Below are 13,275 nucleotides of genomic sequence, written 5' to 3'. Positions count from 1 at the left end.
GCTCCACCCATCCTCCCAACATAATTATATCCCTCCTTTTAGCTCAAACAGCATTTAGTGTATACAGCATTATAATTACATAAATATTATTCACAGCAGAGCCACATAGTGCACAGTACTGTCATTATATTTCCTCTGTAATTATATTTCCTCTTTGTTTTCTCTAGAATTAATAATTACCTCTTTTTTGTTTGCTTGCTTAGTGTTCTATGAACCTATCATTTTTTTCATCCCTAAATATTCTGACATAATTGAGTACCTCTTCTCAATGTATTAAAAGAATATTGATTTTTTAATTTGGTTTGTATTTTTCTTGGCAACATTCTCCCTGGAGCATTCATCCTCCTGCTTCAATCTGGACTGACTGTGCTCTGGCTTGCTTGCTATTCTGGAGGCTGAATGGCTAAAGAGACCTGATGTAGGTTAGGTCTGGGGGAGGAGAGGGCATTCACCCTAAGAATATCTAATATATTAGGTCCCAGTACATGGGTTCCCTATATCCTCTATCTTGGTTTATGCCCTCATTTTGGTGGAGTACACCCTTCAGTAATTTCCTGAAAAAGAATTCATGGGATTTTTTTTTTTTACTTTGAAAAATGTGTTTATTCTACAGTCATATTTGTTGATAGTTTGGCTGGGTATAGAACACTAGAATGAAAATAGTCTTCTTCATAATGTGAAGTCATTTTTCCTTCGTGTTCTGGATGTTAAGAACTTTGATGCCATTTTGATTCTTGATCCTTTGAGTGTGGCCTTTTGTTTTCTCTCTGAAAGTTTCTAGGATTTTTTTTAATACTCAGTGTTTTGAAACTTCATCATTTTATGCTTCATTGTGGAGCTGTCTTCTGAACACATAGTGTGGTCTCCTTCCATTTGGAAGCATGTCCTTCAGATCTGGGAGTTTTCTTATGTTACTTCTTGGGTAATTTCCTCCCCCTTCTTTTGCTCTGTTTCCTCTCTCTGGAACCCCTATTAATTAGGTGTTGAATCTTCTGAACTACACTAATTTTCTTCTCCCCCATTTTCCATCTCTTTGAGTTTTGTCCTACTTTTAGAGAAATTTCTTTATCTTCCAACTCTTCTGTTGACTTTTTACTTTCTACTAGCTCTTTCTTCCTCTTGAAGGATTATTTCAAAGATGCTGTCTTGTGTTGTCCGTCTTAAGCTTGCTAAAGATATTTATTGTTGTTACTCCTTTTTACTGTTTTCCTCTCTGTTTTTCACATTAGAGGCTCTTCACAAATGTTTACTTGACCTTTAGTTGTCTGTTCATATTTAAGAGTGAGTTCACATTTACCTGCCTGGAAGCTTGCTGTATGTATTAGGACAGGGTAGGGAGGGGCGCTGCTTATTAACCAGTGGGCTTCACTATGGGATGATTAGGTGAGGACTTGAATTTTTTTTGTGGGAATTCCAACATGTTAATATTTGTGTTTTCTCTTGGGTCAGCTTTCCCTATCTCCTGCCTGGCTGTCAGTCTCCAGGAGGCTAAATGGCTAAAGAGGCCTGATTGGAGATGGGAGTGGAGGGGAGATGCAGCTTTTCACTTAACCTCCCTGTTTTCAGTTGCCTTGTCCAGCTCCCAGTCTGAGTCCAGAGCCCAACTAACTCAGCCCCTCCGGAAAGCAAAGCTCCGATCTTCTGCAAGAGTTGGGGAAGGCATCTGGGAGTCTTACCACTCTTCTTAAAGATTTGTAGCCAGTCTTCCTGTTTTGAGCATCCCCTTAAGTCTCCAGTTCCTGAGCTTTTCCAAGATTCTGAGATGCTGGCCTAAGTTTCAGCTTTCCCATCTCTCCTAAGGCAGTTTCCAGTTCCATCTGTTTCCAGGATTCTGTTGGCACCTCTCATCTGTTGTCACCTCCTCTCCTATTCTTTTTGTATTTTTAATTTCCATATTGTCATTTTGGTGAGGGGGTTGGGACAAAACCAGAAATCAATGGATGTGTTCAATCTGCCATGTTTAACAGAAAGTCCCGATTCTGTTAAAACATTTATTGAATGCTTTCTATGTGCAAGTGACAGTGCTAGGACTTCAGTGGTGGCCAAGGTAAATCACAAAGAGAAGGGGAAGGATTTGAGGAATGTTGAAGGAAGAACTGACAGGCCCTGGTGATTGATGAGGAGTGGGAGTCAAGGGAGAAGGGCACGTCCACGATCACGCCAGCAGGTGAAGAGACTGGCGGAACTTGGGAAGTCAGGATGGGCGTTAGGTAAGCACTTTGATGGAGGTCTTTCTGGGATTCAGAACAGGCGGTACACAGCCAGAGGCTGAGAAGGAGCAGGGCCTCAGAGATGGGAGAGCACTGAACTGGTTCCATGGAGATGTGGAAGAGCTGGAAGGCCAGCCCAGCCCACGGAAAGTGCTCGAGCCATGTGAGATGTGTGGGACTTGGGCCCCAGCCCTTTGGTGCTCCTCCTGCCCACAGAGCGTGCACCTCCACCTGGCAGTCTGCCTGGCACTCAGAGCAGACCCAACACTTTTTAGAGTCCAGTGCACCTCACCCAAGAGAGAACAGACACTGGTCGACAGAAGAGATGTTGTAAAATGATGCCTTCTAGACTCCTCTGCAGAGAGAGGTGCTGGAGCACTGTGTACATGTGTGGGTGTGTGCACACACCATGTGCCCTCTCCCGACCAGAATGGGGCCACCTGAGACATCCATGGAGGCCTGGTGAGCAACTGCCTCTCCTGGTTCTCTTCCCTGCACCATTTCTCTCCTTGGACTCTGCTCTCAGCTGGTGCCCACACATGCCTTCTTGACTGTTTGAGAAAGAAATACAGCTCACGTCTCTCACAGACCCCATTTCCCCTCCCCCATAAGCTGGAATGCCACAAAGCCTCCCATACTTCATACCCTCCCCAAGCACCCCAGGAGGCCCCTGGCTCCAGAGTCACAAGTGAAAAAGCACCTCTTTGGCATTCAGGGGAAACCAAGGCACAGGTACCTCCACTTTGCCCTGGTACCACCCCACCCCTCCCACCCCCGTCAGAAAGGTCTCTACTTATGACTTTAATTCTTCTTGTCACAGTGGGAGCCCATTTCCTTATCCCCAGTGAAAGCATGCAAATTTTGAGATACCTTCTTCCTTCTGAAATTCTCTTTGGGCTAAAGCTCCCCACCAACCCTCTCTTCTCTAATCCTGCCAACCTGAATCTCCCATCTTTGGGTCCCTTGTCATCCCCAGCCCTTCCACAGAGGAAATGAACCAGTTCTGCTTGAGCAGGGGCCCTGAGCTCACTTTCCACCCTCATCTGCAGGGTCCCCAAGGTCTGGAGACACAGAGGTGACCTGATTTTGAATCCTTCTCCCACCACTTACAAGCTGTGTGACTTTGGACAAGTTGCTTCATTTCTCTGAGCTCCCATTTCCCCCATCAGGGAAAAGGAGGTAATGAGATACAATTTGTAAAAATGCTGATGGATGAAGAGTTGAATCCCTGCCCTGCCCTGCCTCAGGGACCAGCAGCCCAGCCTCTGAGCCACAAGCTTGGCCCAGGAGGGTCTGTTCCCAGCTCCGAGCCACCGAGGCGCCCTCACCTTGTCAGAACTCCATCTGTCAGGAATTTATTACTAATGCATTTTATAACAGGCTTTATAATAAGATATTAAAGACTGTGGCAGCATCTAGCAAGCATTCCATAAATATTAATAATGCCTTTAGAGGTGGGACCTATGGTGGAAACGGTCGGGCTTGTTCCGAGGTTTGGTCCAGGGTTGAGAATAAATCTAACGGGCGTGGAAGGAGGGTGCGCTGCAAAGATGAGAGAGTATGGCGTGCTTTTTCCTTTTTCCCATCTTCCTTTCTCTTGCTGCTTTGAATTTTTATAATACTTCTTTTCCTTTGTTCACAACTTTTCCTCCGCAATGTGTCTTTTGCTCCCTTAAATTTTCCTCTCCTTTCTCCCCAACTTTCTTCCCTCTTTCTTCTCTCACGAACTCTCTCCCTCCCATGCCCATTTCCCTTTGGCCCCCAGTTCAGCCCCTTTCATCACCCCATCCTATTTTTCTCTGTCCCCCTGTGGTCTTCCCGCCGCCCTTCCCCTCGTCTCCTTCCCCCTTGCTTTACACTCTCTTCATCTCTGTTTCCCCTGCCCTGCGCTCGGCCTCTCTGTCTGGCCCTCTTCCTCCCTCGCTGCCCGTGCGCCCCCCACCTGTTCCAGTGAGCACCCTGAGCCACCTCTGTAGAAGCCCGGAGTGTAATGTGACTCACACTGCGTGTGAGAAGTGAGCTATTTATCATTATTATTAACGAACAAGATCTCTTGCACGGTAGAACTTTGCCAGAGTCTATTCTCTTGTCACCCCAAGAGCAGCAAAAAGATTTATTTGTCTCTGAATTGCACAGGGTGGCTCATTTACAGCAGGTCCATCAGAAGTGATGTGGAGCTTAAATGTGAGCTGGAAGAGGCAGGGGCCTGCCCTGTCTGCGACCTGCGTGGAGTGGGCCCCTCGCTGAGAGGGACGGCCTAGCAGGGGCAAGGGATTTGCAGGGGATGGTGCCTAAACACACTCCCCGGCCCCCAGGCAGCATGGGCGGTGCATCTGGGGAGATTTCCCTCGAAATGGCTCAGAAGCTGTGAGGGAGAGGATGGGGGTGGACAGGGGATGCAGTGGAAGAAGGGGCTCTGGAAGCAGAGTTGGGACAGAGAAGTGGGCTAAGAGGCCTGTTTTAGGAACAGGAGTAATCATGCCCTGTGGGGCCTTTCCTCCCAAGACCAGCTGCTCCTTTCCAGCAAAAAGGTGGAGCCAGAGTTGCCCTAGAATGGGGCTGCCACCCTCCAGCCGAAATAGGCCTTTTGGCCCTGCCTGCACAGCCCAGGCCCACCTGGCTATGGTTCCGTAGACCCTGAACTCCAAGGCCAGACACCGTAGGGTGTAGGGGCGCCTTTTCCGTGGTCTCCTGTCTCCAGGCAGGCAGAAACTGGCTCTCTGGGTCATCCTCCTCCAGGCCTCACTGGCCATGAGCTTTGCTTTCCGTGGCCCAGCTGTGAGCGTTAAAGGGGCCAAATCCCAGCAGGCGAGGGGCAGGGTTAGCCTGCGGCAGAGCTGTGGGGTGAGGAGGAATTGCCCGTGGCTGGATGTGTTCTGGGGGTGCCAGTGGGTCAAGGAGCCAAGACCCATGCAGGGCAGAGTGAGCAAGTGGTAGCAACAGGAAGGACAGCACGGACAGCGTCTCAGCACCACAGCCAGGGACAGGAAGGGAGGGCCAGACAGGGCCTGTGAAGGCGGGGGCCAGGGAGGCCCTCAGAGACCTTTGTCTCTGCTTTTCTGCTTCACCGTGCTCCGTTCTCACTGCAGATGGGCTTCCTCCGCCACCCTGTAACTGTGGCTCCTGTGTGACTTCCGGCCTGTCATGGTGCCCACTCCACCCCAACCAGGTAGCAAGAATCTTTTTCTCAGTTCCCCACAGAAAACTGATTGAATTTCCAAGGCCCCATCTGATTGGCCTGCTTGAGTCAGGTGGTTACCCCTGGACCAATCGCATGTGGCCCGGGTCTGAAGTCACTTGGTACAAACATGAACACCTAGATCCATCCCTTTGAGCAGAGCTGTGGGTATAAAGAGCATCTTTCCTTGGAAGGCGGGTGGGCAGGGAGGCAGTGGTTGGTGTCTCCGGGTGAGGTGAGAAAAGCACTTATATATGAGTCAGAGCACCCAATTTCCAGTCACAGCTCTGCCATTAACCACCTGTGAGATGGAGAGCATGGACGCGCATCCCCTCACTTTTCCCGTCTATAAAATGGGGAGACTAGGCTGGCTGATCTCCAAGGTTCCTTCCAGCTTCTACATTCAAGCCATCCCTGAGGGGTGTGTGGTCAGGCCTGGCCTTCATGCTCAGGAGCTTCCTTGGCCTCCAAGCACCCCTCCCACCCCTGCCTCAGATCCCACCCCTCCCAGCTCTTTGCCAGGCCTATTTAAAACCATTTCTAAGTTATGCAGAAATTGAATAGGTTTTCACTGCAGGGCATGAAACATAATCCAAGAAGGTCGGGCACAGGACCATCCCTTATCTTCCCCCTTTTCCTATCTTCTTGGATCTTGCTCTTAAATCCTTTGATCAGAGCCTTCACCCTGGACCATTCGGTATGGATGGGTGAAATACCCTCTCCTCCCTGAGGCAGGGGGCTAGAGAGCTGATGTTCTCGCAGGAGCCGTCCCTCTCCTCTGGGCACTAGCTCCACGTGGCATGTACTCTGAAGTGCTGTCTAGCTGCCTCACAAGGGGCTGGTCACTCTGAAATCAGAACATGTCCATCCCTCTCGTGGCAGGAACTACAGACTTCGATGGCATGCTTTGTTCTGGAGCTTGGGGCTGCTGCTGGCACTCCTGTGATGTGCATGTTGGACCTAGAGATGGGGAGGCGGGGGAAGAGAGAGAGCTGTAGGTTAGCTGAGAACCTCATAAGGATCTCCTCAGGACCAGTGCTGCCGTGGTGGCATATTGGGGTGGAGGCTGGCTTCGCTGAGCCCAGCACCCGAGGAGTACAGTTTCTGTGGTTTTGCACGTGGTGGCTCAGGGTAGGTCCTTGCAGAGTACCTGTGTCCATCAGGGTCCCCCAGGAAACAGTTCATCTCGGATAGTTCTGATAAAGGCATTTCGGTGAAGAGACAACTTCCAGAGGGGGCGCAGGCCTAGGGGGACATTAAGGGATGTTGAGGCACCAGAGACTAGCAGCACTGGGAAGCTCTTTCTACTCCTAGGGCTGGAGGGGCAAGGGAAGGGGATGGAGCCCACTGAAAACTGGGGCCAGGGAGGAGGGCTGCTGGGTTGGAGCTAGAGGGATGGGGGAAGTGATGCCCCAAACTCTTTCTCCTCCTGTCTCCTCCCCAAACTCTGAGCTCCTACCAGCCCCTCCCATTGGCAGAAGCCAGCCCTAAAGGGAGCCTAGGAATGCAGTCCACTGAGGCCGCCCCAGGTTGGGGAGGCGGGGCGGGGAGTGTCATGGCAGAGCAGGGTACTCAGTAGATCTGGGGATTGCAGACAGGGAATGCCCAGTGCAGTATCATTAATAGTCATCGTGTTTCTTTATGCCTCCCTGCCCTACCCTTGAAGGTGTTGTTGTCTGCCATCCTCTAGAAGGCATTCAGACAATAAAATCACAACTGCCATCTTCTAAGCACTTATTATGTGCTGGGAAGTTTACACTCATGAGCTCGAGTACTCTTCATATTAACCCTATGAGATATTATTAACTTCAATTTACAGAGAGGGGACTAAGGATCAGAGAGGTTAAATAACTAGCCCAAAGACACACAGTGAGGCTCAGGTTCCAATAGAGGTATTTCCATCCCTGAAATCCTAGCACTTGTCCAGTCTGCCCCCTTGTATACTTGATGCTCTTTTGGAGGGAAAGAGAGCATCTGTTTTCCAAGCCACTGAGATGGGTAGGGCAGACCTAGCAAAGGCAAAGCAGGTTCAGGAACTCAGAAGTGTAAGGGAGCCTGCTGGGTTGGAGAAGTACAAATAGCTCTACCTGCCAGGAAATAGTAAACTGATAAGAAAAGAAACTACACGTGATCTTAGCCAAAAGGCCAGGATGCAATGCTTGCCAGGAAGTGAAGTGTGGAGGGGGAGAAAGCGCAGGACCACGAGGGCCCGTGTCCTGTGCAGAAGGGCACTGGGGCATCATGGACAGTATGGAGGAGAGGGGCCTTGCCCATCTGCCCCTGTCCTTACTGCTGGTTGGAGAAGGACAGGATCTGAGCCTGTCCGTTCAGGCTGACACTTGCCTGATGGGGGAGGGGCAGCACACTCAAAGAGAAACAATGGCAACTCCATGACATTGTCCTCTGGAGGCCCTTTCCAGACTGACTAGGGGCCTTACAGAGAACACCCCTGCCTCCAGCAGATAGTCCTGGGGAGGGGCTGACAGTGTACCCGAGAGTGGTCCCCAAAGAAAGAAGCTTCTCAAGGTAGTGACCCAGGGCCCGGGTCATGGCCAGCAGCACGGAGAGGGGGCAGTAACATGAATGCCCTCCTTGGAAGGAGCCCTGCAGGTGTCAGAAGGGACCCAGTCATTGTCCCAGTGTAGAAAGATCACAGAGGACTAGGAATGTTGTCTCTGCCCTCAGGGAACTTTCAGTCCAATCCCTCACTCCTGGCTAGGGGGTACCACCCATGCTGACAGGTGACCTCAGCACCGTGCAGAAGAGTTAGGGAAAGAACTGCCACCAAGGTTTAGACAAGTGTTTAGAATAGAGCTTAAGAGCATAGGCTTAGAATTAACTACACCTGAATTCAAGGCCTTCTTTGCCACTGCCTAGCTGTGTGACTTGGGTGAGTTACCTAACCTCTCTGAGCCTCAACGTCCTTTTCAAAAATAGGATAATAGCAACCACCTAGAAATCTGCGTGTTACAGAGCTGACAGGTGCAGCCTACTGCACAGGCATGGCACATAACAGTCAATCAGTCAACGGGAGCAAGGGTTGTTTCTTCCTTTCTGTCTCTGGGCAGAGCCTCGTTAAGTTGCCCGTCTTCAGATGTGTCCAGAGCTCACTAAGTTAGGAATAAATTTACTCACGCAGAATTTTGCAGTCTTGGCTTACATGCCAGGCATTGTGGTGGGCGTGGCGCTGAGGAGAGCTGACAGTTGGGCAGAGGATGCAAATACGCAGATACTTAGAATACGATGTGCTAAATGCTGTCATAGAGATTCGTTCATGTCTTCATAAAGGGTATTTACTGGACACCTGCCATGTGCCAGGCACCGTGCTGGGCAAGGCAGATAGAGCCCTAAGGCTTCCATGGAGCACATGTGCTATGATGGAGACAGGCACTGACCGGGGAATTACAGAAGAATTGTGGCTGATGAACCATTCCAGGGTGCTGTGGGACCCTGAATATAAATAGTGGCAGGGGTTGGGGGCATGGTAGGGGCTGACCTGGCTTAGGGGTCTGGAAGGCCTCTTTGAAGAAGTTACGTTTAACAAGAAACCCCAAGTCAGAAAGGGGCAGGGGTCTGTCTATACACAGTGTATAGCAGAGGGAATCGTGGAAGGCTCCCAGGAGGTGGTGATGTTTGAGCAGGCTTTGTGGGTGTCTCTGGTTACAGGCTGCCATGGCCCAGGCATGGCAGGTAGATGGCCCACCCATGGGCAAACCAGGTAATCTCTGTGGACCAGGCAAAGTCCCCAGACTCTCTGCCACATCCCCATATCACTTATCTCCCAGCTCCCTGCCCTTGAAACCTCCAATACGCACACTCCTGGCTGCCCTCCAGAGCAGCCCGTGCCTGAGGCTTGGGCAGCCAAGGGGCACCTAACAGTGAAAGCAAAACCGCCAAGAAACAGGGGGTTGGGGACCAAAAGACCCTCATCCGGAACTCCGGGACGAGCAGATCATCTTTGGAACTGGTGCTGTTACAGCCACCAGGAGGCCATCAAAAAAAAAGAAAAAAAAATAGATGGTGCATTTTAAATTCCCCTGAACCCTCTTAGAATAAAAATGATAAAGCCGCAGGTCTGGTTGGCTGGAGGGACATGGTTAATGGGCTTTGGGGGAATAGTCACTGATGGAGGCAGCTGCTCCAAGCTCCAGCTCACTCTTTTATTTGCTTTTTTTCACCCCCAGAACACGCCCGTGGGGACGCCCATCTTCATCGTGAACGCCACGGACCCCGACCTGGGTGCAGGCGGCAGCGTCCTCTACTCCTTTCAGCCCCCCTCCCCGTTCTTTGCCATCGACAGTGCACGTGGCATTGTCACAGTGATCCAGGAGCTGGACTACGAGACCACGCAGGCCTACCAGCTCACCGTCAATGCCACGGTGAGTCCCGGCACCGGGGGCCCAGACAACCAGATGTCAGCCTCCTCCCACCCTCAAAGAGAGCACAGAACGTCAACCTCGTTCCCTGCTAGTCAAGGCTTACAATGGTGATGCTGGTGATCAACAACAGCTGATGTTACTGAGGGTTTGTGCTCTGTCCCTGGTGCTGTGCAGAGCCCTCAGATGGATTGTCTCCATTAAACCTCACAACAGCCCTATGTCATAAGAATTAAGGGACCCATTTTACAGATGAGGAAACCGAGGCACAGGAGCAATTCAGTGACTTGCCCACAATCACCCAGCAGCTGGACTCCAGTGCCTGCACTGGTAACCCCGTGGGGCATTCCTAGTGCAGGGTGTCCTCTCACTCTCTGGGACACAGGACAGAGGTGTCAACCCAGCTGTGTCCTGACACCACCCAACATGCAGGGGCCAGAGGGTCCAAGCATCCTAGCCACTGCTCTAGAGTGGTGATTCTTACACAGAAGAGAGCACCCCTCTGCACCAAGCACCGTGCTGAGTCCTGGGAATTCCAGGATGAGTGAGTCAGGAGAGGGAGGTGGGAGAGCAATAACTATCCCATTTTATAGCTGACACTGTTGAGACTCACAAGCTGATAAGTAGTGGGCAGCAGGAACCCAAACCCATGTTGTCTGACCCCCTAGTCCACTACCCCCATGGTCAGGAGTCTCTGAGTCTCCAGAACATCACTGCTGCTTGGACTCTGTTGCCAGCTGTTATCAAGGGCCTGGGGGCCAGGCAGGCCACACCCCCAGTAGGGTTCCTCCCCTGCACACCCCTCTTCCCTGCTCCTGGAGCCTTCAGCCAGCAGCAGGGCGAGAGCCAGCCTGCTGTCCCTTAGATTTCTGTTTACAAAGCTCAGGTCAACAGTGAAACAAATCACAGGAGTCCCTCTTGACCCTCCAGGACCCATTAGCCTGACACACAGCATCCACCACCTGGCCCCATGTCACTTCAAGGGGGCTTCCAGTAGCGCTGGGGGCTCCACTTGGCAGGTCACAGAGCCCAGAGCCCAGGGGAAGACACACTGGATTGGGTCCAGGATCCAGTTTGAAAGATGGCATTCCCCCAGGATTGGACAAGATCCAGAGAGGCCCCCCAAACCAGGAAATGCAAACTTTTTCTTTGTACCTGGTCCAGCGGCCCCTGGGGAGGCCACTGCTGATGACACCCACATTCTTTCCTTCTCCCCTGCTTAAGTGTTAGTTGCCTGGGAGGATGTGTGTGCTGCTATTTGTAAAACTGACTTCTGGGATCAAGGGGACTTGCAAGACCAGAATCCACTTTTTGGACCCGCCTGCACCCTCCCGCAGTGCCTTGCACACCCACTTGGGGTGGTGCTCCTCCCTTCACTCTCCATTTGCACACACCTAGACCCGGAAATGCACAGATGCTTGCTATCTTTCTCACTATGAAATTGTCCCTGTGGGCCAGTGAGGAAGAGAGCAGAGCTGGGCACGGGCATGAATCTGGGTGGCCAGGCCTAGGCTCAAGCTGGGATGGTGAATGCAGTTAAATTGCCATTAATCTTCCAGAGATCAGGCCTTGAAGCAGTGGAAGAGGAGGGGCCCTAGAACTCCCTTAGGTCTAGATGGCTCCCCCACCTGATGCACAAGTCCCTCTCAGGGCTGACGCCGTGCCCTTGGCCACTGGGCATTTCCTCAAGGAGAGTTCTCCTGTGTGGAATTGCAGGGAGCAGTGTGGGTCCCCAGCCACTACTGGGTGGGTAGCGGGTGGGGAAATGTGGGACTCCCCTGGGAACAAGCTGCTGAAAGCTGTAGGTGCCAGAGTGACAGCTGGAAGCCTGGCCAGGTGCCTGCTCAGCCAGATGTGCCCACTGCCATCCCCTTTCCCCAGCCATGGAGTCCAGGGTGGGCTGGACGGGGGCATCCGTGGCAGCAGCAGGGCTGCAGCCACAGGTGTGGGACAGGAAGGGCAGGTGCCACGCTGGACAAAGCCAGCAGCCCACAGAAGCCTGGTAATGGCAAATCAGAACCAGTAGCATCCCCAGCCCCAGAGGTCAAAGGACTTCCTGCTAGGCTTCACCCTCTGGTCCTATCTGCCTAGTGGTCATTCCAGTCCCTAGCTGAGAGCTCTCACCATGGGTGGTCACCAAGCCTGGACTGTGAGCTCCATCATCTTGGAGGCTGGGAGGCTGTCTCCTCTGTGGTCTAAGGGGCCCAGCTCCCCCTGCCTTCAGACTCTCCCCTCCCTTGCTGCACCCACGACCCATCCCCAAAGCCCCTCCATCCTCTCCCTGGCTGCCCCTGAGGACTCGTAGGACAACCAGCCCTTCCTTCTCCTTGAAGGCTCAGCAGCTGTGTCTCTGGAGGGCAGGAGCAGGCACTAGGCTTGTTGTAACATGGGGAATGCCTTGCATCATTCACGTCATCCCAGACAGACCAAGGGAGATCTAACCCAAAGACAGTCACTCCTCAAATCCCAAACCAGAGAATTTACAAGGCCGAGAGTCCATAGAGGTCATTCCAGTGAGTCCCTTCATCTCACAGAAGAGGAAATTGAGACTCCAAAAGGGGAGAGAGCTTATTCGAGGTGACCCAGCAAGTTAGCACTTGGGCTGATATTAGGGTCCCAGATCAAGACAGAGCAAGTTTTTATGTCAAAAGGACCTGAGTTTGAGTCCTGGCTATACACTTACCAGATGTGTGACTCGGGGCAAGTTACTTAACCTCTCTGAGTCTCTGTTAAATCTGAATAATGGGCACATAATACCTACAAAAGCAAATGAAGTGTATAGTACAGTGCCTGGTATATAATCTATTCAGCATGTAGTTTCTGTTCTTGTTGGCTATTGTTATTCAGTAGCAGCAGCTATTTAAGCAGTTTATCACGTTTAGGGTAATAGAAGATGGGTTTTGGGTTTCCTTTCTTGGTGAGCTTTCACAGGACCACATTTCCAGCTAGGAGGGTTTAAACATTGCCTGCCTGGCCACTGGCCTGCATGACCTCTCAGGATTCCTTCCCAGAGTCCCACAAATGTCACAGGCCCTGGAGCTCCCCCTACTGGTTCTAAAGGAAAAGTTGCTTGACCAGTAAACCCAGCGTGTAGAGCAGGGATACAGGTTCCAGAGTAGACCCCTCTGTGGTCAACGGGCCTTTCTTCTGAGGAACCCGCATCCTAGTCAATTCCCTTGCTGCCCTTGGATGAGAGGGGGCAGGAAGTGGGCATGGAGGGGGCAGTGGCCCCTGACTGAATCCAGAGAAGGAGCTAAGGACAGCACCATCCCTTTACCACAAGCCAGTCATCCTGCCCACCAGATGTTGGGGGCAGTCAGGCCTAGGCTGGGCCGGGGGCCAGAGATGTGGCTCTACCCCAGGCCTTCTTTGTGACAGTGGATAAGCCACCTTCCACTGGGCCTTGGGGACCCTGTTTGTGTTTTCCTGCACAGGTCAGAGATCACTGAAGGTTCTTAGAGTTCCTGAGCTCCGTGTGCTAATGCCCTTCCCTGGGGGAGTGTGGGAATAC

General features: G+C 51.7%; 1 protein-coding gene and 1 pseudogene across 1 annotated transcript in view; one reads left to right on the top strand and one right to left on the bottom strand.

Annotated features, from left to right (window-relative positions):
* The window catches only part of CDH23 (cadherin related 23), a 408,054-nt gene that overhangs the window by 114,998 nt on the left and 279,781 nt on the right, over positions 1 to 13,275 (top strand). The window contains exon 6 of the mRNA XM_060092078.1: positions 9,573 to 9,767. Coding sequence (XP_059948061.1) covers positions 9,573 to 9,767 — 195 coding nt within the window. The remainder of the gene's footprint in view (positions 1 to 9,572; positions 9,768 to 13,275) is intronic.
* Positions 7,366 to 7,545, bottom strand: LOC132501208 (U2 spliceosomal RNA; annotated as a pseudogene).

The sequence above is a fragment of the Mesoplodon densirostris genome, chromosome 1 (assembly GCF_025265405.1).
Source record: "Mesoplodon densirostris isolate mMesDen1 chromosome 1, mMesDen1 primary haplotype, whole genome shotgun sequence".
NCBI lineage: Eukaryota > Metazoa > Chordata > Mammalia > Artiodactyla > Ziphiidae > Mesoplodon > Mesoplodon densirostris.
This window is presented reverse-complemented; position numbering and strand designations above follow the sequence as displayed.